The 25,800-nt window shown below is 35.8% G+C and overlaps 4 protein-coding genes across 6 annotated transcripts in view; 3 read left to right on the forward strand and 1 right to left on the reverse strand.

Annotated features, from left to right (window-relative positions):
- The window catches only part of LOC140753807 (sialin), a 32,958-nt gene extending 28,417 nt beyond the window's left edge, over window positions 1-4,541 (forward strand). Inside the window, exons 6-9 of the mRNA XM_073088596.1 lie at window positions 879-1,021; window positions 2,139-2,359; window positions 2,668-2,968; window positions 3,390-4,541. Coding sequence (XP_072944697.1) covers window positions 879-1,021; window positions 2,139-2,359; window positions 2,668-2,968; window positions 3,390-3,587 — 863 coding nt within the window. The 3' untranslated portion in view covers window positions 3,588-4,541. The remainder of the gene's footprint in view (window positions 1-878; window positions 1,022-2,138; window positions 2,360-2,667; window positions 2,969-3,389) is intronic.
- Window positions 4,542-5,772: 1,231 nt separating this feature from the next.
- LOC140754086 (sialin-like) lies at window positions 5,773-17,015 on the forward strand. Its single transcript, XM_073088998.1, has 13 exons — window positions 5,773-6,134; window positions 6,752-6,836; window positions 7,132-7,374; window positions 7,769-7,940; window positions 8,385-8,527; window positions 8,899-9,120; window positions 12,944-13,083; window positions 13,699-13,783; window positions 14,105-14,347; window positions 14,759-14,930; window positions 15,337-15,479; window positions 15,867-16,087; window positions 16,361-17,015. Exons 1-13 carry the CDS (start codon window positions 6,040-6,042, stop codon window positions 16,695-16,697), a joined length of 2,301 nt encoding a protein of 766 aa, XP_072945099.1. The 5' UTR covers window positions 5,773-6,039; the 3' UTR covers window positions 16,698-17,015.
- Window positions 17,016-18,443: 1,428 nt separating this feature from the next.
- On the forward strand, window positions 18,444-23,074 carry LOC140753809 (uncharacterized transporter slc-17.2). 2 transcript variants are annotated; one of them, XM_073088597.1, is made up of 7 exons: window positions 18,445-18,691; window positions 18,811-18,943; window positions 20,242-20,369; window positions 20,948-21,187; window positions 21,526-21,828; window positions 21,968-22,492; window positions 22,885-23,074. In XM_073088597.1, exons 2-7 carry the CDS (start codon window positions 18,934-18,936, stop codon window positions 23,032-23,034), a joined length of 1,356 nt encoding a protein of 451 aa, XP_072944698.1. In that variant the 5' UTR covers window positions 18,445-18,691; window positions 18,811-18,933; the 3' UTR covers window positions 23,035-23,074. The 2 variants fall into 2 exon arrangements, with proteins under 2 accessions (XP_072944699.1, XP_072944698.1); XM_073088598.1 differs by lacking the exon at window positions 18,811-18,943 and having other exon boundaries at window positions 18,444-18,691.
- Window positions 23,068-25,800, reverse strand: part of LOC140753806 (uncharacterized) — a 185,324-nt gene continuing 182,591 nt past the window's right edge. For both annotated transcript variants that reach the window (XM_073088594.1, XM_073088595.1), the window contains one exon: window positions 23,068-25,787. In XM_073088594.1, coding sequence (XP_072944695.1) covers window positions 23,671-25,787 — 2,117 coding nt within the window. In that variant the 3' untranslated portion in view covers window positions 23,068-23,670. The remainder of the gene's footprint in view (window positions 25,788-25,800) is intronic.

Genomic DNA, 25,800 nt, shown 5'->3' on the forward strand with positions numbered 1-25,800 from the left:
TACTTGATTTAAAAAACATTTCCTTTTATTTTCAATCATCGTAGCTATCGTATGTTAGAAAGTGAATTTCTATGTATAATACTTTCTTTCTTATCTTCCAGTCCTATCTGACTTTCGGTTCTTATTTTAGGAATAATAAATAGGAACACGTGATTCCTGTTAAAATTCCATAAGAAGTAGATTTCTAAATAGTTTCTACGCGTGATTCGTTTATAGAAACAGTTTTGAAGTAATACTAGGTGTTAAATTGGTAGAACCTTTCGTGGCTCGACTTTGGAGGTACTGCTGCCACACTTATTACTGCCTTCTAACGACAGTGTTAAGTGCTGCTGTTGTGGTTTGAAAGGTGCGGATAAGGGAGAGATACAAGCGTTCCAACTTAGTCCTCAGAAGTAGCAACGCGTCTTTGCCCTATTTTAAGTACTTAGGATCCTATCTGGGATTAATTTTTGATGCTTATTGGCTGCAGTTGTCATCCTCTTTTTTACGAGGGGGAAACCTTCAAAAGGTATCCTATGCCGTGGGAGCTACACGGCGTTATGTGGCATTCTTACCGCACTAAAACCCCCCCGGTAGCCATCCTCGGCGCTGCGTTGACGACTCCCCCTAGTTGTCATCCCCTATGATTACCTTCGTTACTTTTTAATATGGTGCGATAAGGGTCTTAATTTTCGGAGGCATTCCAACTTAGTCTTCAGGAGTAAGGACGCGGCTTTGGCCGACCTCACGTAGAAATCTAATCTTATCTGGGGTTGATTACATATGTCCATGAGCGGCAGACACCACTTACCATCAGGTGGACTGCATGTTCGTCTGCTATTATAAAAATGGTATTAAAAAGATAGATATCCCATTGTAATCTCTCATTGTATTTTTAGGTGTAATTGCGTTCGCATGGTGCGCGTTTTGGTGGTTCCTGGTTTATGACTCTCCGGTGCAGCATCCCCGTATATCCGATGAAGAAAAGAAATATATTTTGGAGGCCATAGGCGACAAAGTTCAACATAAGTCGGAACAAAAGGTTAGTTATATAAGAATAAGGAGTCATTCAAGTATGTAAGAATTTTAGTAACGTAAAAATAAGAATTTTAGTTATTTTTGACCCCTTCGTTTGTTAGTAAAAGGAAGCCAAACTTTCTCTCCCCAATCCATTCCCATAAGTATATAGAAACATTGAAATCAGAAAATACTTTATTTTGCAAAAAAAAAAAACAGAAGCAGTAATTACTTAATATATTGATGACGTAACCACCATACTGACTTCGAAAATAAGCAATTCAAAAACCCCTATTTGGTGCTTACGTAATACTTGGCCCCTAAGTAAAAGCGTTCATTATTACATTGGTTAAAGTAATGATTTTATTTACGAGTACAATCACATTATAATTACCATGGCATGTCCCTGAGAGTTTCGATAGGCTTCTACCGTCTATTGTTAGAAACTGCATGGTTAAACCCGTAACGGGTACCGATAATTGTAAATCGGTATATGCGTTATATATATAGGAAATGATATGCTACTTATTGGTGCAATTAGTAAACTATTTATTTAGTATTTAATTAAAGTATTGTTTTATTCGTCACATACTTTTTGAACTAATTAAAGACGCTTATGATTCTCTTTTAATTTATTAATCAAGTACTAAAGATGACTGAGGAATCTACCAGATATTTCATTATTTAGCTAGGTAGGTACATCAGGGCCGTAATTCTGGGCGCCATTTTAGTCTATAATTATATGACCGTAAGTTTTCAAGGGTCTCAAGTCTTTTTTGTCTAAATAGTAAACTTGGTAGCCGAGTTTTGAGTAAAAGGGTTTTTTGACAATGTCAACTTATTCTTTAAAATCAGGTTATACTGAATCTCTAATACAACTCCGAAAAATAATGGAACGACTCTAAACTAAGATCTGCTTTAAAGACGTGGAAAATCATAATAATCACTGATTTAATATGGTTCCGGCGGCACGACCTCCACACCTATTTCTGCCTCATATCATGAATATCTAATCATATCTGGGGTGGATTACAGATTTTCATGGGCGGCAGTAGCCACTTACCATCAGGTGGACTGCATGCTCGTCTGCTACTCCTGTATAAAAAAATGGTATAATTTTCTTCATCTTTCTATGTTTTCAGGTTGTCCCGCCGTTTTGGAAAATTTTCACTTCGTTCCCGTTCCTGGCAATGGTGGTACTTCATTATGGAAGCAACTGGGGTCTGTACTTCGTGATGACTGCAGCTCCAAAGTTCGTCTCCAGCGCTCTTGGATTCAACTTAAGCTCAACGGGATCTCTGGCATCCTTACCCTATTTGTGTAGGATGATATTCTCCCTTATATTCGGGGCTATTGGAGACAGGTACGATACATTTAAATATTTAAATATATATTGAAAACACTTATTTCTATAATACTCATTGTATTTATCTACATTGGTAAGTATCGTTATTTTTTTGTGATATACTGTTCAATTGACTACATATGTTAGGAATAGTGGCTAGTACTTATTCAAAGCTAATTTTAAAGACATTATTACAAGTATTTAATACTGATAAGAATTATTAAATATTTAAGCGACGTATTCATTTTTGTGTAAATTAAAACTTCTTAATTATTTTTTTTACTAAGTCCATCTTGTATTCTGATTGCTTATTTTTTCGTTTACAGAATCGTGAAACAGAACGTGGTGTCGACAACATTTATGAGGAAGTTCTTCTGCCTGTTCTCTCATATCGTGCCAGGGTTGCTCCTCATTGGGTTGGGTTACACCGGCTGCGCGCCCATCCTCTCCGTGGCTCTCATCACGTTCTCCATGGGCTCCAACGGCGCTGCCACCCTCACTAACTTAGTAAACCACCAGGACTTGGCGCCTAACTTCGCGGGAACTTTGTACGGTATCGCGAATGGTATTGGAAACACCGCTGGCTTCATCACGCCCTTAGTGACTGCGCACTTTACCAAGGAAGGGGTGAGTTGCGTTACACGTTAAACTAAAAAAAAAACAATATTAGGTTTATATATTTGATTGACGTTACTAATGCATATTTTGAGGATTTATATAAATAAATCCATAAAAGGATACCTATATATATCCTTTTATGGATTTATTTATACCTATATGTATCCTTTTATGTAACAGAAAATTATTATAATATGAGGAACAATCATTATTACGTTTATACAAAAATATGTCTTCTTATAGAAACTTTCTTCAATAATTTATTTTTCATAGATTTCCGCCAATATTTCTTTTTTCAAATCACACGAAAACTTTAATCAACGTTTTGTTTACGTAAACATTATCTGAATTTCGTTAAATGTATTTTAATTTGTTAATAAAATGAAGAAAAATGTAAATTCTGAAAATAACATTTCATGTGTTTTTCCAGAATGGTTTTGCAGAGTGGAGACCGGTGTTCCTAACAGGCGCTTCTCTTTACATCGCATCAGCTGTCTACTTCATCTTATTCGGCACTGGTGAGACCCAGTCGTGGAACTACGTCACTCCTGCTGAAGACGAAGACAGGGATAAGCGGCCCAGTGCCAACTCCAACGACACCACCGTCACTATACCCGTCAAAACATAGACAAATTTAACACAAAATGAATATTATAAAATAATTGTATGGTTTGTGATTGATGACTGGTCACAAAATTTGAACAAAGTCAATCCAAATTCCACTTACAGATGTATACAGAAATATGGCTTCGACCATATCGAATTTGCGTTGTTGATTATGACATGACATTGCTAAATAAATACTGTAAGAACACCGTAACATCATTGTGGGCATGTCATAAATGGATATAAATGATTGCTGGCCGTTTTCTGGTATAAAAAGATCACTGTACGACCATGTTTTAATAAATATACGGTTTAATTTCTGTGTTTATATATGCCTGTTCTAGTAGCATTAATGACATTCCGTTTTTGTTACGCGCCTTCTTAGTTAAGTATATAAAATATTTGAGGTTTCATTTAACCTCTTAGTTTTTTAGATTAATTTCACTGTGTTTCATTAATAAGTACACATACTTTAAGCTCCTTTTGTATTAAGAAAGAAAAAAAATAAACGTTGTTATTTTGTATTAAAAACCAGTAACATATAAATTGTTCATTTTTCATGTAAACTTGCCAATTGCGCTTTACTTAAGTATTTTACTTAATACGAATTATGTATAGATTTTTTTATTACTTATGATAAGTATTGCCGAAAACTAAAAATTGCAAAACTTGCAAAAGGAAATAATTGGAGATTATTACAGGTACATTGTAAATTAAAAATAAGAGGTATTTATTTTCAAGATATAGTAACTCTGTACAAAACAAGCTTGTTTGTATTGTTTTATTAAATTTTATATACCAGGACGTTAAAAAATCTAGATTATGAATATAGATACCTACTTTAAAAAAATAATGCGTACATTGTCGACATGTGTTTTAATATTTTTATGTCTACACAGATTGATGTATTTGTGACTGTGATGAATTGTATAGATGTGTATTATTTGATAAGTAAATTAAATTATTATTGGAAATACTTTATTGGTCTTATTTATCGTGTTGAAATTATGATGGAGCTTTGAGCATCACATTCGTATTGTATTAATTACAATTAATTATGATTAATTCATCCTGTCGATGAGAACCTCAATCCTTTATATTTGCGATGCGCTAATGTAATACAATGGTGAAAATACAGTAGGTATGCCATTTTTGATGACACATATATAGCTTTTTTCCACCGATATCTAACTCAAGGTGTTTATTTATTTATTTAGTAAGTACAAGGTACATGTTATTAAATAGGAGAGATAAATAATAATCGCCCGACGTAAAATATTTTGAAATTATTAAATCTTATTTGTAACTAAAATTTAAGCGCATTTACGATGCTATCTTTCAAAACTAGGGTAGAATACACGTAGCAGTGAGTACTACTAACAATAATTAGCATCTGATCTAGCGGTACTACTGCAAATAGTATTTGCGGGAAGGGTCTGCCCGTCCCGGGCGGCACTTTTAAGGAGGCGGCAAAATGTTATAACTTACCTACGTACAGCGCAGGGCGGCACTGTTATTCATCATCTATCGAGTCCATACACTGCTGTTTAGCTTTATAGATTTGTTATTTTAACTTATCGCCGATTCTTAACTGTTGCTTTTCGGGGTGTCTGGTCTCTCATTGCTATTAGAATGTTACATAATGATCATTATGCAAGTCATGTATGTATAATATAAACTACTTTTGTCACATATATCGTTTGATAAAAATTTATGTAATCTTGAAACAGATAATTGAGCCCTCTTCTTCTTTGCCATATTTATAACTAGTTCGAATACTTGAGATTTCACACTATCTCTTGAGGATCTCATAGTTCGTATGAATTTAATATTTATCTTATTAGATAAAACTGAAGCAATCAAACGTCAAATACGCGAGTATTTGTTATTTTTATTACTTCCCTGTTATTCAAGCTACTGAAACGTTTCGTTGATATTTCTACAATGCGGGCAAGTAAGTTTTATTATCATGCATTTTAAAATCCATAATAATCCTTGCTGTCTACTTCTGAACATGGTATTTTCTAGTTAAGGAAAAGTATTATTTTTCGAGCACTTTCGCTGTTGGACACAGGTAATGTTAGTTATGCAGACATTACGGAATGTCCCTAACGCTGCCTAACACAGTTGACTTCTTTGAGTGATATTTTCTTAAAGTAGAACTTACCTCGCCAACTTCTCCTAGGTAAACATATACGTCACCAAATTCGAGTGTGATGATATCTTGGTATTGTCATTTTCATCTCAAGATCCAGCCATTAAAAGCGGTAAAGAGCTTTAAGAGTATGGCATTGATTTCGTCCAGAGATGATAACTAAATCGCCTGTGAGTCTGATAAGTGATATCTTCTAATTCCGATTCCTTTCCACTTCACTAGTTTGAATTTTTCAAACTATGTCACTTAACATTAATTTAACTCATATGTCTCTCTTCAAGTTTTCAGCGCGGTGCCTGCTCGGCTGAACATTGCCATAATGATGTTTCTTGGCAGCTGGGTCAACTACATGCTGAGGGTCAACATGAGCGTCAACATAATCGCCATGGTACCACGGAACTCCAACAGTACTTCGTGAGTTCTTATGCCTTTTGTAAATTAACCTATGTTGATGCTAGGTGTAAGAGTTTGGTACAGCATATACTTCCACGATGTATAACGACTTGTTAGAAATAAAAACACATATGTGATCAATTTTATAATCGTGGCAATTATATTATATGCGTGGCAATACCTTTTTCATATATAGTATGGAGTAGCGGACGAGCATGCAGTCTACCTGATGATAAGTGGCTACTGCCGCCCATGGACATCTGGAATTGACCCCTGATAGGATCAGATATTTGTACCGGAGGTCGGCCACAGATACGCCGCTACCCCTGAGGATTAAGCTGGAACGTCTCGAAAAAGTATGTTTCTCTTACCACACTCTTCAAACCAGAACACAGCAGCGCTTAACACTGCTATTATAAGGCAGAAAAAGGTGTCACGGTGGTGCCACCGGAGTCGGACCACAAAGGGTTCTACCACCTTTAAAACTCACATCTGTGATTGGCTTCACGTACAACCCCTGCTTCATATGAGTTGATTACAGATTAGGTGGATTACAAGGTGTATAAATGTGTCATTTCTTAAAATATACTTTTTGATGGAGACGTCTTTTCTTACCTAAATTTAAATTCTTTTTACAGAGTCAAAAGTGAATGTGAGGCCCTTGAAAATAAAACAAACAATTTTTACAATGATAATTTGTTCATGAGCCGGGAGTGGCGACAGGTAAATTATTAAATTGTTACCTTTTAATAAACGGAAGTAACTAAGTAGAATTATTAACTTTATCATCTACTCAATAATTAATCTTGCTGGAGGTCGGCAACAGTCACGTTGCTAATTATAACGCTCCATATAAGTCTCTCTCTTAGAATATGAGACTCCTAAGAGAGAGACTTATATCACTTACACAGCAGCACTTAACGTTGTTGCAAGTTTATGTTACGTTATATATTTACATATATTTTAAATAAACTGATTATTGTCACAGATGTAAAGATTATTTATTGATTAATTTCAGCGCGAAGGTCTAGCAACGTTTACTTGGACGGAGCAACAGCAGGCATACGTGTTATCATCATATTTCTGGGGCTATGCAATCACCTGCCTCGTCGGCGGCAGGGCGGCTGAGCTGGTCGGGCCACGGCTCTTGATATTCTTCACAACACTCCTAAGTGCTGTCCTGAATATGTTATCCCCTCAGGCCGCGCAGCTACATTATATGGTGCTCGTTGCAGTGCGATTTGTCATCGGACTTTCTTCGGTAAGGCTTGTGAAGTTGATTATCAGAGATATCTTCAACCACACTGTATTAATTTTTATATGATTTGGCCATGGGCATTCGTGTATCATCAGCAATAACATCAGCGATACAGGGAATACTAGAGGATGTTTTATAAATATTCTTTATTATTTTTATAAAGTAGTTTTTTATTACGAAAATCTATACCTAAACTGAATTACGCATGTCCTCGTTTTTGTTTGGCACATTTACTTTAAATTAATAATTTTCAGTTTTGGAGTGCCAAAATCTTATCACAATTTGCCAACTTAATAAAATATATTATTTCAATGAAATAAATTTATAATTTCTAATTAAAGTTTTAACAAAATATTGTGGCAAAATAGTAAGGAAATTTTCTAATACTTGCTTCTAGGGATTCATCTTTCCTGCCCTCCACGATTTGTTAGCTCGCTGGGCGCCACCAAATGAGAAGAGCAAGTTTGTAAGCACTCTGCTAGGTGGCGCTATAGGCACCGTGTTCACGTGGTCACTCAGCGGACCGCTCATTGAGAGATTTGGATGGGATTACGCATTTTATGTACCAGGTATTTAATATTAATATATATTTAAATTTAAATGCATTTCTGTATTTTAAAATATTGTCAACGAGACTGTAATTATGTAATCTTATATCTATGTATTTGCATCATGCCAGGAACATAGAGACCTTAAAGGTGGTATAATCCTTCATGGTTCGACGCAACAGGCTGGTGTGGCCAGTGGCGTCGTAGTGATGGTCACTATTTAAGCCTCATAACGACAGTGTTAAGCGCTTTCTGGACTGAAACCTGGTGTTAACCTGGTGTTAGCTCTTAGTCCTCAGGGGGGGCACCTGTGGTTAGGACTCTTCTATGTAGAGCTGATTATAGACGTTCATGAGCGGCAGTTGCTACTACAATCACGTAGACTGCATGCTTGATTACTGCTTCTATAATATAAAAAAGAATAACTTTTAATATTTTCCATCATATATGTGATGTGATTTTCAGGTGTGCTCGTTGTAGCGTGGTGCCTGTTGTGGTGGTATTTGGTGCATGATTCGCCAATAGAGCACCCTCGGATATCAGAAGCTGAAAAGAAATATATTTTGGACGCTATCGGCCATAAAGTTGATCAGACTTCAAAGAAAAGGGTATGTTGTATATTTGCATAAATTAGTCATTAGAAAGTGTTTGTTTATAATATTATATGTTTAGCTTATTTACACGATAACAATATCCAGATACCCGCCTCAAATGTATTTGTCTATGTCTCTGTTTATTCATAATTGCCCTGGCTAGGTGGAACTTGTGAAATTCATATACATGGTATATATGTAATTATTGTTCGGAAATAGCTTTTTGATATTCCTTACCTGACACCTAGAGCAACACTTCTCTACACTCTCGTATTCTACATCTCTCTCATCTCATCCCTACACTCCTCAGCCGGGATTTACGTCATTTGGCTGTCACCGCTCATCCTGGATACAACTTAAATTTTTAATTTGATTATGTTTTACAGGCCATACCACCTTATAAGAGTATATTCACCTCCTCTCCTTTTCTGGCGATGGTAATCCTTCACTACGGCGGAGTGTGGGGTGTGTACTTCATCATGACGGCTGCCCCTAAGTACGTCTCCAGCGCTCTGGGCTTCAAACTATCCTCCACTGGAATTTTGGCCTCCTTGCCGTATTTGGCTAGAATGATTTTCTCCGTCATCTTTGGTGCTATCGGTGATAAGTAAGATTTTATGGTTTTACTATTATTCCCTGCCAATCTAAAATTGAAACAAGACCAACCTTATAATCTTATATAGAGCAATTTTTGCAATGTATAAAAACTTGTGAAAACAATTTTTGTATTTAATTCAAATCAACATTTTTTTTTTCAGTTTCTGCTTTGTAGTTCGAATACTTAGATATCACGTAGTGTTTTTAAGTCCGCAACCGCAATACGCTTAGAATATGAATATTCAGATTAAAGACTATATTTTTCATATGTGTTTTTTTTTACAGAATCGTGAAAATGAACGTAGTGTCCACGACTTTTATAAGGAAGTTCTTCTGTATATTCTCGCACGTCATTCCTGGCTTGCTTCTCATCGCGCTTGGTTACACTGGATGTTCACCGATACTCTCCATAGCCCTTATTACTTTCTCATTGGGCATAAACGGCTCAGCCACAATCACAAACTTGATCAACCACCAAGATTTAGCGCCTAACTATGCTGCAACGATGTATGGAATTGCGAATGGCTTTGGCAACACTGCAGGCTTCCTCACGCCTCTTGTTACGGCACACTTTACTAAGAATGGAGTGAGTCTTTTAGCGTATTTTATTAATAAGACATAATTTCTATTAAGGTTGTGCTAGCGATTGATATGCAGCTCTTCGTAAAAGCTGTTTTAACATGTTTGCTATTAACATTTAAGCCTAGTTGAGTTATTTAATACAGGGACATTTTCAATGGTTATAAATAAGGTATAAGTAATTATAATGATATGATAAGTAGGTATAATGTTATTTCAAAGAGGAATAGATGTTAATTTTGAACTATTAGAGAAAGCGTTATCAAAATAATGCAATTTGCATTATTGCTATTAACTTTCTATCGCATTCAATTACTTTTACAGAACGGTTTTGCGGAGTGGAGACCAGTTTTCTTGACGGGGGCGTCTTTGTACATTGCAGCTGCTATTTATTTTGTAATATTTGGTTCGGGTGAGACCCAGCCGTGGAACTATATCGCATCTGTTGAGGAAGAAACTGAAAAAGATTGCGAAAGCACTAATACCAAATCTGAGGCTATCGTCACTACAAATGCTAAAACATAAGTTAAATGTTTTTAATTTTACTAAAATAAACATACTTTTTTAAATTGTGAAATGCGTTTGAAATTAATCGACAGTGACTAGCAGCAAGCTTAAATATCACCATACAATCTTCATCCTTGAATGTTGTAGTAGATGACTAACGCCCGTTGTTAATAATCAATCTATTCAATTTTATCCATCGAAGATCGAAACGATCTGCTATGTTTTGATTAAAGAAAGTAGGCTTATCTATGGATTAAAACTAGGTTATGGGCTATGTAAATTGTTAAGGTATCTGTATACTATCGCTATCGACATACTCAGTCAAGCGATCAGTGGGCATATTAATTTATTAAATCAAATGATTTTCTACTATCTTTTCCCGTTCGATGAAGGAGGCCAATATCAAGGTACACTGTTATTCTGTCTTCTGTTATGGAAAGTAAAAAAAAATTCAACTATTTTTATAATAATGTGGTAGGGAAGACATATTCTTCTGAGGCGTTCCAGCTTAGTACTCCGGGGTAGCGGCGCATCTCTGGCCGACCTCAGGAGTTGAGATTACAGTTGTGTGCCATAGTCGGCAGAAGCCACTTAACATAAGGTGGACTGCATGCTCGTCTGCTACTCCTTTATTATAAAAAAGATACTTACACTATACTTAACGCTATATATTAGGACATGAAGGTGATTTGGTGGTACGACGCCGCAACTCTTTTATGTGCGTCGGTCTTTAGAATTTGCTGAAAATCTGTATCTTATCTTTTCTTAATGTACAATGTTCTGCTTACAAAATGCGTGATAGCGGTATCATTTATTTCTCCTAGTCTTGTCTCACTGATTACATAAGAGTAATCTTGAGATAACAACAATGTAACTTTTACATATAGTCGAATGAAGTTAACGCTATGATAATGTACGTATACGAAAGTATTATGTTATACATACGTTGAAATACGAATTTTTTGTCCGTCCATATATTTAAAATTGGACTGTGTGATTGTGATTGACATAAAAACTGCCGTTTTGTAAATTCATGTGTTTATTTAAAAGAAAATGAACTACTAGTGATTTTTTATAAATTGTTTTCTGAATTAAAAAAAAATATTGATTGATTACAGATAAAGAAAAGTGATATGACTGTTGTATTCATATTTCTAAGGACTTTTCTTGCTCACCTTCAAAATATTAAGAATCTTAAAAATAAGGGAGGGTGGCCTAAAAACCGCTATTTACACAGTTATTTACTTTATCTACTGAACCGTAATAGATCGACAGTTCAAATTTTCACAATGCATTCGTTTCACAGATTAATGTATTTGTGACTGTGATGAATTGTATAGATGTGTATTATTTGATAAGTAAATTAAATTATTATTGGAAATACTTCATTGTTCTTATTTCTCTTGTGTTGAAATTATGATAGAACTTTGAGAATCACACACAATGGTGAATAGTAAAGTATGCCATTTTTGTCTTTACAGATATAGGATTTTTCGATATCTAACCAATTTATTTATGCATTTAGTAACTACAAAGTATTTAAATAGGAGAGATAAATAATAATATCCCGACGTGAAATATTTTAAAACATTTAAAATATGTGGCCTGCTAAAATTGATGCGCATATGCATTGCTAACATTCAAAAATAGGGTAGAATACACGTAGCAGTGAGTACTACTATCCATAATTAGCATCTAATATAGTAACGCTAATACTACAAGAAGTATTTGCGTTGGGGGCCTGCCCTTCCTGTGCGGCACTTTTGTAAGAGGCGGCAAAATCTTATAACTTACCTACATACAGCGCAGGGCGGCACTTATCGAGCCCATGCAGCGCTGTCGCCTATAACTCGTCCATGTTATATAGATTTGTTCCTTTAACTCATCGCCCCGCTCTTAACTGTCGCTTGTCGGGCCGACCCTGGTCTCTCACTGCGCTATTAGAATGTTACATAATAATCATGCAAGTCATGTATGTATTAACTACATTTGCCACAAATGTCGTTTGATAAAAATATATGTAATCTTGAAACAGATAATTGAGCCCTCTTCTTCTTTGCCATATTTATAACTAGTTCGAGTACTTGAGATAAGGTGCTTTCACATTATCTCTTGAGGATCTCCATAGTTCGTATGAATTTAATATTTATCTTATTAGATAAAACTGAAGCAATCAAACGTCAAATACGCGAGTATTTGTTATTTTTATTACTTCCCTGTTATTCAAGCTACTGAAACGTTTCGTTGATATTTCTACAATGCGGGCAAGTAAGTTTTATTATCATGCATTTTAAAATCCATAATAATCCTAGCTGTCTACTTCTGAACATGGTATTTTCTAGTTAAGGAAAACTACTATTTTTCGAGCACTTTCGCTGTTGGACACAGGTAATGTTAGTTATGAAGACATTACGGAATGTCCCGAACGCTGCCTAACACAGTTGACTTCTTTGAGTGATATTTTCTTAAAGTACAACTTACCTCGCCAACTTCTCCTAGGTAAACATATACGTCACCAAATTCGAGTGTGATGATATCTTGGTATTGTCATTTTCATCTCAAGATCCAGCCATTAAAAGCGGTAAAGAGCTTTAAGAATATGGCATTAATTTCGTCCAGAGATGATGATGATAACTAAATCGCCTGTGAGTCTGATAAGCGATATCTTCTAATTCCGATTCCTTTCCACTTCACTAGTTTGAATTTTTCAAACATGTCACTTAACATTAATTTAACTCATATGTCTCTCTTCAAGTTTTCAGCGCGGTGCCTGCTCGGCTGAACATTGCCATAATGATGTTTCTTGGCAGCTGGGTCAACTACATGCTGAGGGTCAACATGAGCGTCAACATAATCGCCATGGTACCACGAAACTCCAACAGTACTTCGTAGGTTCTTATGCCTTTTGTAAATTAACCTATGTTGATGCTAGGTGTAAGAGTTTGGTACAGCATATACTTCCACGATGTATAACGACTTGTTAGAAATAACAACACATATGTGATTAATTTTATAATCGTGGCAATTATATTATATGCGTGGCAATACCTTTTTTATATATAGTATGGAGTAGCGGACGAGCATGCAGTCTACCTGATGATAAGTGGCTACTGCCGCCCATAGACATCTGGAATCGACCCCTGATACGATCAGATATTTGTACCGGAGGTCGGCCACAGATGCGCCACTACCCCTGAGGACTAAGCTGGAACGCCTCGAAAAAGTATGTTTCCCTTACCACACCCTTCAAACCAGAACACAGCAGCGCTTAACACTGCTGTTATAAGGCAGAAATAGGTATGACGGTGGTGCCACCGGAGTCGGACCACAAAGGGTTCTACCACCTTTAAAACTCACATCTGTGATTGGATTCACGTACAACCCCTGCTTTATGAGTTGATTACAGATTAGGTGGATTACAAGGTGCATAAATGTGTCATTTCTTAAATTATACTTTTTGATGGAGACGTCTTTTCTTACCTAAATTTAAATTCTTTTTACAGAGTCAAAAGTGAATGTGAGGCCCTTGATAATAAAACAAACAATTTTTACAATGATAATTTGTTCATGAGCCGGGAGTGGCGACAGGTAAATTATTAAATTGTTACCTTTTTATTTTCAATTTTAAAAATCAATAAAATAAACGGAAGTAACTAAGTAGAATTATTAACTTTATCATCTACTCAATAATTAATCTTGCTGGAGGTCGGCAACAGTCACGTTGCTAATTATAACGCTCCATATAAGTCTCTCACTTAGGATATGGTTGGTCCTAAGAGAGAGACTTATATAACTTACACAGCAGCACTTAACATTGTTGCAAGTTTATATTACGTTATATGTTTACATATATTTGAAATAAACTGATTATTGTCACAGATGTAAAGATTATTTATTGATTAATTTCAGCGCGAAGGTCTAGCAACGTTTACTTGGACGGAGCAACAGCAGGCATACGTGTTATCATCATATTTCTGGGGCTATGCAATCACCTGCCTCGTCGGCGGCAGGGCGGCTGAGCTGGTCGGGCCACGGCTCTTGATATTCTCCACGACACTTCTAAGTGCTTTCCTGAATATGTTATCCCCTCAGGCCGCGCAGCTACATTATATGGTGCTAGTTGCAGTGCGATTTGTCATCGGACTTTCTTCGGTAAGGCTTGTGAAGTTGATTATCAGAGATATCTTCAACCACACTGTATTAATTTTTATATGATTTGGCCATGGGCATTCGTGTATCATCAGCAATAACATCAGCGATACAGGGAATACTAGAGGATGTTTTATAAATATTCTTTATTATTTTTATAAAGTAGTTTTTTATTACGAAAATCTATACCTAAACTGAATTACGCATGTCCTCGATTTTGTTTGGCACATTTACTTTAAAGGTTATCCTAGCTCAAATTAATAATTTTCAGTGTTGGAGTGCCAAAATCTTATCACAATTTGCCAACTTAATAAAATATATTATTTCAATAAAATAAATTTATAATTTCTAATTAAAGTTTTAACAAAATATTGTGGCAAAATAGTAAGGAAATTTTCTTATACTTGCTTCTAGGGATTTATCTTTCCTGCCCTCCACGATTTGTTAGCTCGCTGGGCGCCACCAAATGAGAAGAGCAAGTTTGTAAGCACTCTGCTAGGTGGCGCTATAGGCACAGTGTTCACGTGGTCCCTCAGCGGTCCGCTCATTGAGAGATTTGGATGGGACTACGCATTTTATGTACCAGGTATTTAATATTAATATAAATAAAACATAAATGCATGACTATAATTAAATAAAAACGTAGTCAGCGAATCTGTTTGCACCATTTTGCACCTTATGCCTATTAGCATATACCTTTAAGGTACCTAAAGGTGGCAAAATCCTTCGTGGTTCGACTCCTGAGACACCTTTACTGCACCTAGGTATTTGAGCCTTATAACGAGAGCATTAAGCATTTTCGAGATTAAAGTGCTTTTTCTTTCTGGATTAAAGTTTTTAACTTAGTCCTTAGATCCTCAGGGGTGGTGTATTTAGAGTTGATTTTACATGTTAATGATCAGTTGCTACTTACATCACGTAGACTTGATTGCCACTGCTACAATATAAAAAGAATACCTCTTAATCGTATCCCTCATACCTGTGATTTTCAGGCGTGCTCGTTGTAGCTTGGTGCATGTTATGGTGGTACCTGGTACATGATTCGCCAATAGAGCACCCTCGGATATCAGAAGCTGAAAAGAAATATATTTTGGAAGCTATCGGCCATAAAGTTGATCAGACCTCAAAGAAAAGGGTATGTAACTGCGTAAATAATTCCATTGAAAGTACCTATTTGGTTCAAAATATTTAATTCTAACATCTCATATTCTCGGGTCATTTAGATGATATCAATATCCAAAAATCCACCTCAACTTTTTTGTCTATTTTTCTATTTTTCTCAAAACTGCCCTGGCCTAGTGAAACTTGTGAAATTCATATACATAGTAAATTGGTAATTATTTTTCGGAAATAGCTTTTCGATATTCCTTGCCTGGCACCTAGAGCAACATTTTTATACACTCTCATATTCTACATCTCTCTCATCTCATTTCTACACTCCTTAGCCGGGACTTACGTCACTTGGCTGTCACCGCTCATCTTGGATACAACTAAAATGATTACTTTGATTATGTTTTTACAGGCCATACCACCATACAAAAGTATATTCACCTCCTCTCCTTTTCTGGCGATGGTAATCCTTCACTACGGCGGAGTGTGGGGTGTGTACTTCATCATGACGGCTGCCCCTAAGTACGTCTCTAGCGCTCTGGGCTTCAAACTATCCTCCACTGGAATTTTGGCCTCCTTGCCGTATTTGGCTAGAATGATTTTCTCCGTTATTTTTGGAGCTATCGGTGATAAGTAAGATTTTATGGTTTTACTATTATTCCCTGCCAATCTAAAATTGAAACAAGACCAACCTTATAATTTTATATAGAGCAATTTTTGCAATGTATAAAAACTTGTGAAAACAATTTTTGTATATAATTCAAATCAACATTTTTTTTTCAGTTTCTGCTTTGTAGTTCGAATACTTAGATATCACGTAGCGTTTTTGAGTCCGCAACCGCAATACGCGTAGAATATGAATATTCAGATTAAAGACTATATTTTTCATATGTGTATTTTTTACAGAATCGTGAAAATGAACGTGGTGTCGACAACATTTATAAGAAAGTTCTTCTGTATATTCTCTCACGTGATACCCGGCTTGCTTCTCATCGCGCTTGGTTATACTGGATGTTCACCGATACTCTCCATAGCCCTTATTACTTTCTCATTGGGCATAAACGGCTCAGCCACAATCACAAACTTGATCAACCACCAAGACTTAGCGCCTAACTATGCTGCTACGATGTATGGAATTGCGAATGGCTTTGGCAACACTGCTGGCTTCCTCACGCCGCTTGTTACGGCACACTTTACTAAGAATGGAGTGAGTCTTTTAGCGTATTTTATTAATAAGACATAATTTCTATTAAGGTTATGCTAGCGATTGATATGCAGCTCTTCGTAAAAGCTGTTTTAACATGTTTCCTATTAACATTTAAGCCTAGTTGAGGTCTATTACCTATAGTATTCAAATTATTTAATACAGGGACATTTTCAATGCTTATAAATAAGGTATAAGTAATTATAATGATATGATAAGTAGGTATAATGTTATTTCAAAGAGGAATAGATGTTAATTTTGAACTATTAGAGAAAGCGTTATCAAAATAATGCAATTTGGATTATTGCTATTAACTTTCTATCGCATTCAATTACTTTTACAGAACGGTTTTGTGGAGTGGAGACCAGTTTTCTTGACGGGAGCGTCATTGTACATTGCAGCTGCTATTTATTTTGTAATATTTGGCTCTGGTGAAACCCAGCCGTGGAACTATATCGCATCTGTTGAGGAAGATACTGACAAAGATTACAAAACCACGAATACTAAGTCTGAGGCGATCGTCACTGTAAATGCTAAAACATAATTCAAATGTTTTTAATTCTCCTAAAATAAACATACTTTTTTATTTTGAAATGCGTTTGAATTTAATCGACAGTGAGCACCAAGCTTAAATGTCACCATTCATACACGTCATACATGTCGTAGTAGTAGACTAAAGTCCGTTGTTAATAATCAATCTATTCAATTTTATCCAGCAAAGATCGAAACAATCTGCTATGTTTTGATTAAAGTAAGTATCTACTTATCTATAGATTAAAACTAGGTTATGGGCTATGTACATTGTTAAGGTATCTGTATACTATCGCTATCGACATACTCAGTCAAGCGATCAGTGGGCATATTAATTTATTAAATCAAATGATTTTCTACTATCTTTTCCCGTTCGATGAAGGAGGCCAATATCAAGGTACACTGTTATTCTGTCTTCTGTTATGGAAAGTAAAAAAAACTTCAACTATTTTTATAATAATGTGGTAGGGAAGACATATTCTTCTGAGGCGTTCCAGCTTAGTACTCCGGGGTAGCGGCGCATCTCTGGCCGACCTCAGGAGTTGAGATTACAGTTGTGTGCCATAGTCGGCAGTAGCCACTTAACATAAGGTGGACTGCATGCTCGTCTGCTACTCCTATATTATAAAAAAGATACTTACACTATACTTAACGCTATATACTAGGACATGAAGGTGATTTGGCGGTACGACGCCGCAACTCTTTTATGTGCGTCGGTCTTTAGAATTTGCTGAAAATCTGTATCTTATCTTTTCTTAATGTACAATGTTCTGCTTACAAAATGCGTGATAGCGGTATCATTTATTTCTACTAGTCTTGTGTACCTTCTTAAGTTCTCACTGATTACATAAGAGTAATCTTGAGATAACAACAATGTAACTTTTACATATAGTCGAATGAAGTTAACGCTATGATAATGTACGTATAAGAAAGTATTATGATGCATGAATTTGTCTGTCCGTCAGTCTGTCTGTATATATAAAAATGGATTGTGTGATTGTGATTATCATAAAAACTGCCGTTTTGTAAATTGATGTGTTTATTTAAAATAAACTGTAATTCAGTTTCTTTAGTGTAGTAGTTCAGTTTTTTATAGTGAATTTTTGAAAATTGCTTTCTGTATTCAAAAAAAATATTGAAATTGATTACAGATAAAGAAAAGTGATATGACTGTTGTATTCATATTTCTAAGGACTTTTCTTGCTCACCTTCAAAATATTAAGAATCTTAAAAATAAGGGAGGGTGGCCATAAAAACCGCTATTTACACCGTTATTTTCTTTATCTACTGAACCGTAATAGATCGATAGTTCAAATTTTCACAATGCATTCGTTTCAAATATAAAAAAATGTGGTGGACCGGAACCCTCCGTTTGAGTTATTATTCATCTATGTTTTTAATTATCGAAAAAAGAAAATACTATGTGTAATTTAACACTATTTTCCTTAAAACGAGCGTTACGGAATTATAATGATACGAATTTCTGTTTTAAGAAGCTACTCGTATGTATAATATTATTTGTTCATGTGGTTTAACATTTATTTAAGATAAAACCGATTCAGTGTTATCTATTTCGGAATATACCAATGTATTTCTGTATCTGCTATTATGTGTTTGCAAGCAAAACTAAGAGCACCGAAATAGTGTTTGTTAGTACTTAAATAAGAGAACTGTTTGGAAAAGTGCTAAAAATAATGTAAAAATAATATGGTTATTGGTGAAAATTAACAGACAAGTAGTTAAGATGTTTATTGGTAAGTTTTGTAATATGTTATTTTTTTGTATGTAATTCGAAAGCATTTCTTTATAATAAGAATGACGAATACCTCTGAAGTAATCAATTACATCAGGTTCTTAAATTTTGATAAATTGGAAATCTGAAAATTATGGAATAAAAAAATATGATTTGTTTTTTAATATTAACGACAAAATATTGATTTAAAACAAAATAATAAAGTAAGATTAAGTAAGTAGTTACTTATTGTAATTATAATTTGACGAACAAAAATATTAATAACAATTTTTAAACGTTATCATTGTTTCTATTTATGTGCCAGGATAAATTTTAATGGCTATAATTTTAAAACTTATTCGCTTTATAATATGTCAAAGTTATGATGTTTAAAGCCTCAATTACCCAATCGCTAGAAAACTAGGACAGAGTTTTTTTGGTTGCGCACTAGTTCAGAACTGTAACACAGTCAGTAACTAATATTCGTTAATTTTTTAACCGACTTCACAGAGGAAAGAGGTCTTAAGTCTAAGGATATTTTTTAAAAGTTTAGATATGTAGCATCATCGCTGGCTAAATACAGGAAAGTACACGTGGCGATCATCGCTTTGCCGTTTGACACGCAGTGCGTTTCAGGTTCGATCCCTGACCAGACTGACATATAAATGATGACCTTACATTTCTGTTCTGACTCTGGGTGTATTTGTATTTCGGTGTCCCACTGTAGGCACCTGCGTCACAAGAAAAATCCTAGTGAGGGGCTATGACTATAGAAATCGTTAATTTAGAATCCCGCAAGTATTCCCCGTTTCATGGTGAAATAGGCTAAATGTTACATACTAACGCTAGATAATCTATTGTTTACATTTGACTTCATGGTATCGCGTTGCTATACTGATTTGCTGATAATAAATATACTTTTCACCTCTATTTATCTCAGTTCTATCTGATATTTTATTGATTCATAGCGTAAAATCCAAATAAAAGACACATGTAAGTTTTCGAATACAAAGTAAAGTATACATTATAAAGCTTAATACCTATCTCCTTTTACTTTAAAACATATTTTCAAAATATAATAATAATAAATAAATTCAAAATGTTAATATAAGCATATGAAAATAGGTATATTATTTATTATGAGATCAGAAGTTTTAATGTCGGGTAATCTAAGCTGGAGAACTGAAAGTGCCGATGTCAACAATGATGACCTCTAGATATCGTTATTATATGCTTATCCATTGTATGTACTTTATCTACTTGTGTATTTATTTCATATACGAGGTACGAGTAGTATGTCATTCGGTATTATTTTCACAGAAAAAGCAGGATGTCGTTGGATCGTCGCCGTGATGATATTTACCAACACCTGCATCAATTACATGATGCGAGTCAACATCAGCGTCAATATAGTTGCCATGGTGCCGCTTACTAACACGACTTACACCGTAAGTTTCTTACATAAACTAAGTACCTAGTAATATAATTTGATAATACTTCAGTTTTCTTTCTATTTATTTTATTATTTGGTATAAGCTTCTAAATATTTATTTTATTATTTGGTATAAGCTTTTTTATTGTTTAATCCAATGATTAAGCAAACGTGGAAAACCTGATGGAAAGTAGTCAAGTCAATGCCACCTTTGGACATTTGCAACACTAGAGGAGTCGCCAATGCATCGCCGGCTTTGGATGAGAGCTCTTTTTGCGCCTTTTTTGAAGTTAAGGATTTACCAAGTTCTATACAGCTACGAGGCTATTAGACGAGGCTATCAGGCAGAAAGGTACGAAGGACTAAAAACGTGATAAGAAAGGTGTTGGAACTATGTAGTATAGATCCACTATCACCACATTTGTGCCGTGAAGCAGTTCTTGCATTTCGGTACTATATTATGCTCAGGCCATTTACCATCAGTTGGACTGGTAGCTCGTTTGCTATTTCTATGATGTTTTCATGTTAGTGCTTTCTTTGTTATGTTTCCTGACTACTCTGTATTGTTTTCATAAATATTTACTCACTTTTTAGCAATCGCAAGTCACTTTTGATTGGACGCCCTACCAAAGGGCAAACATCTTGAGCGGTTACTTCTGGGGCTACTTGGCTTCTAATTGGTTTAGCGGGTTGATTGCAGAGCGTTATGGTTCACGAATTGTGGTTTTCATAACGGTGACTCTAAGTTCTATCTTCACAATACTTAGCCCTGTAGCAGCCAAACACAGCTATGAGCTGATGCTTGTCGCTAGAATTGCGATTGGATTCTTCAGTGTAAGTTATATGGTGTAATTAATGTTTTTTAAGTAGGTAGGTAAGTACTAAAATTTTGAACAATATTTTTCTAAATCTTTTAAAACAAACATGTAAAGTTTACTATAAGGGAATGCTGACATTTTTTTTGTTTTTAACAGTTTTAATAGTGGTTTATTGTAAGCATCAACTGTGATTTAATATTTGATGCAATTTAGTATTAGGTATATCTCATATCACTTAAATTATAAATTCACACAAAATATATATATTTAGTGTCATGATTTTCACAAATAAACAAAGATTTTTACTCATGTGCATGTTGTTTACCTATCCAATTTAATGTTTTGTTTTTGTAGGGTTTTCTCTTCCCAGCAATGTTCACATTAATAGCGAGCTGGGCCGTCCCAAACGAACGAGGAAAATTTTTGGGATCCATAATTGGAGGAACTATCGGGACCTTCATTGCTTGGACCCTGTGCGGCGTGATCATAGACGTTTTTCATTGGGAATGGGGCTTCTATACTTTTGGAATAATTGGCCTGTTGTGGTGCATTCCATGGTGGCTTCTTATTTATAATACACCAAATGATCATCCGAGGATATCTTTAAAGGAAATGCAATACATAAACGATGGAATTAAAGGAATGAAAAAAGCTAAGGTAAATATTTGTCGTTATGCTGAGAACTGCTTAAATAATTTTATATTATTGTTCAAGTATGTTATTTTGAATAATTTCAAAGTTATCTAGTACGTATTTATTTACATTTGATTGAAAATGAATTCATTTTTTGTTTCAGCCTTTCCCACCCTACCGAAGAATACTGATTTCTCGTCCTGTATGGTCTCTATTGATTTTGACTTTCGGTACAGGCTGGGGCATTTCCTTCGTAGTAACAGCCGCCCCAAGTTACATCAACAGCGCTCTCGGTTACAAAATATCATCAACAGGAGCATTGTCCGGAATGATATACTTATGCAGATCAATGGCATCGTTCCTCTTTGGATCCATAGGAGATATCTTACTAAAAAGAAATATACTGAGTGTACCAGTGTTAAGAAGAGTAGCAACCGTTGGATCTCATATAATTCCTGGTTGTTTGGTCCTGTGCATGGTGTTACCTGGATTTTCACCTTTATATTACGTTATGGTGATGACCTTAGCACTGACTCTAAACGGTTTGGTTACTCTCTCAAGCCTGGCTAATGCATATGACTTAACATCCAATTTTGTTGGATCCATAACTAGTTTAACAGTCACATTGACTACTTTATCTGGCATCTTGTCACCGTACGTTACAGCGTATTTTACGAAGTATAAAGAGGTAATACTATAATTAATTATTAATTATCATATAGATTTATATTATAGGAACTTAATTTAAGTTTAGCTCCTCAGAGGACACTCCATTGACTTCTCTGCGGTGACCCTTGCCTTTTTTGGCCTGACAGCAAAGATGACTATATTTTATTCTGTTCTGTAATTTTAACCAATTTTTCCAACTGCTGGGGACGGTTCCTCTCTTTGTTAATTTGAAAATATCTATAAATATTAAAATCATAATCAACCCATTATTTTCCCACTGCTGGACACGGTTCCTCTCTCAGAGTGAAAGGGGCTTAAGCCATAGTCCAACGTGCAGCGCAACACGAAAATTAATTTTCAATGCAGTGATCATACAAGTAAAAGTTATTAAAGTTATTGTTATCTTTGCAGACTTATCAAGAAGCGTGGAGACCGGTGTTCTACACAGCATCATTGGTTTATATTGTAGCAGGATTACAATTTATTGCAATGGGATCAACAAAAAAACAAGACTGGGATAAAATTGAAAGTACTGAAACTAAAAAAGAAATAGAATTGTGAAAGGTTATAAGTGTAAAAATAAATAAAACAATATTGTGTATCATTACAAAATATGAATTTAATATTTATTTCATAGGTACATATAGGTACACTATCATACATTATTTACAATGTTCTCTAGTTGTCTACTATAGTTCAATAATAATATTATATTAAATTTATTACTCTAGCGTAAATGACACAATAGATTATAACGAGCTACATGAATTTAATTATACACCTCGGTTCGATTAGCGATAAGATTCTACACGTGGCTGAAGTAATTACACAATCCACAAAGTAAGATTAATAATAAAATGTCAACAAACATCCATTTACATCTCCTATAATACCATTAAGTTTGCAAACTATTCTTACGTCTTTGGAATTACATCACCGAAATAACTCAGGTTATGGTCACATATTATTTTAGAAATAATAAGGCGGGATTCACAAATATCGGTAAAATTATAATATAGATAAGATACCTACTTAGTAGAATTCTGAGTAAAAATATACAATATTATTATTATTAAAAGTCATGACCCACTTTAGTTGAGATTGCTTTTAAAACAAAAACTTTATTTAATTATTAAATGAATGATAAAATAATTATTGCACCCTAAGATACTCGAACGACACGATGACTCCGAAGGTTCAAACGTACGATTCAGATTCCGTATCAGATTCAGAACAGTCCAATGCTACACCATTTTGAGATTTCTTGTCGGTTCCATTCGGTGGGTCTCTGTACAGAGGAGGCACAGACTTAGATCGTGACTTATCGTCCTTATTTACGTGGACCGGTTGGAATTTCTTCAAAACCCTCGGATATACCATCTTTCGCGGTGGCACGGGTGGTGGCATGAGCGGTGGCTTTTTATTATTGTTTTGTTCCTTTTCCCCAGTATAATCTGGCTGAACTGCTGTCGGAGTTGCCTTATAGATATCCGAGGGGAACATGTTAGCCGTCTTTTCTTCGTGGAAGATATCTCTTCGCCTGTTGTATACCGACGTGTACAGCGGCTCGTTGTACTGAGTCGGGTAACAATTCTCGAAGGAGTTCTCGCTCGCCGGCGATTCCGTTGAACGACTGTTGAATGAGTTTTGTGGTTGGTACAGTGTGTCGTTGCTGCTTGAATCGGTCTGCAGTATTATATTAGCGAGAGACTTCGATTGGTTGAGTTTATTGTAGTTGTAATTCCGATTACGACACTTTTTGCTGTCCTCAGAGTTGCTGGAATGATCGTCGATGTAAGGATAGGGATTTTGAAGAGGGACTGTCTTTTCCTTGTCTCTCGTGGCCATGGATAGTGTTATGCAGTTTTTAGTGCACATATGCGCGGGATCAGATCGCCTCTTGCGACATGTGTTGACGATATTGATTTCGTAGTTTCCGTTACGAGTTTTGTCAAAGTTAGCTTGGCCGTCTTCGCTCACTTCAAGGCTCTTCGTTCTGGCTGCTTGACGAGACCAGTCATTTCGTGTAAAAATGGTGGCTGCCGGTGTTGCTTTTTCATCCGATTTGCTTTGCGAGAGTTCCCCTGGTTTCTTGGTTAGCTGCCCGTATATTTTTTGCGATAAGTAGTTATTGTCCTTGCTGTTGTAGTTGGCACTTTTCTTCTCCCAGCCAGTGTAAACGCGGGAATAGTTGGTATTCATGTTCGACATGATATCTGCGTGTGTTTGGTAGTTGTTTTGTCTCTGTATATTTTCGGTGAACATGGCAAGGTCGTGGATGTTACTGTAAACTATGTTTTCTTGACTAGACACTAGATCGCGTTTTGAGTCGATCGCTTCCTGTTTTGCTTCTAACAAATTGTCTGAGCTCTTGGCTCTGCTGAAATTTTTATTGGATACATTTTTGTCTACGTCTTGGGTTTCTGCGAACATGCTGAACACTTTCGACGTCCGAGCTGCTTTAGAAACGTGACTTCGCGGTGGTTTCTGTGGTTCCAAGCCCGTGATATACTTCGCCGGACTCTGACCGTATATGTCTGCTGTGGAGCGTTGTATCGCCGTTTTAGATACGTAATTCCGATCGTCGATACCATTCGAGATTCCTATGTTAATAGTATTATGTACATAACGTTCACCCATATATGGCATCGTATAAAGTTCCTCATTCACAGTACTGTACATTTCCGCCTTATTAGAATAAATGTTTTGCTGTCGCTGAGCTACTTGCGGAAGTCCATTTACGTTGTGGCTTTCGGTATTATATCGAGAATTTAATTTCTGCTCTTGCAAATTGCATGTTGGGGCGGACAGGCTATGTAGAATATTCCTCGGCGCCGGACTATTCCCTCCATTGCTATTAGAATCGTCTTCTGACAATGTCAATCCAGAATCACGACTGAGAGACAACTTTTCCTTTCTGGGCGTTGATAGTTCCATGGAATCTAATGATATACCGACGGAATGTAGACTGTCGCTTTCTTCTGCGCCGGAGTCTAGTAACGCGTTTGAGGATTCAGGGCTCCCGTTACCGAGAAGTCCTGCTATTTGGGGTCCGAACAGAGCCTCAGCTTTCACTATGAGGAGTTCGACGACCATTGGCACTGCTTTGGGAGCTTTGTCACAGGGGATATTCGGCCACAAGAGGCTGGGGCCTACACACACGCCTAGATTCATCGGGCACATGAGGTTAATGTTGGACTTCTTTGCGATAGCCTGGAGCAGGCATACAAAGTAAGTCAACATGTTGTAGTGAGCCTTTGGCAGTTTTAACAGAAGCGAGCGTACTGCTGGTACCTTCTCTGCTTGCGGTAAACCTGTAACAATAAA

Source organism: Epargyreus clarus, unplaced genomic scaffold, assembly GCF_041222505.1.
Source record: "Epargyreus clarus isolate Ecla_fem2 unplaced genomic scaffold, WU_Ecla_fem_2.2 ptg000027l, whole genome shotgun sequence".
NCBI lineage: Eukaryota > Metazoa > Arthropoda > Insecta > Lepidoptera > Hesperiidae > Epargyreus > Epargyreus clarus.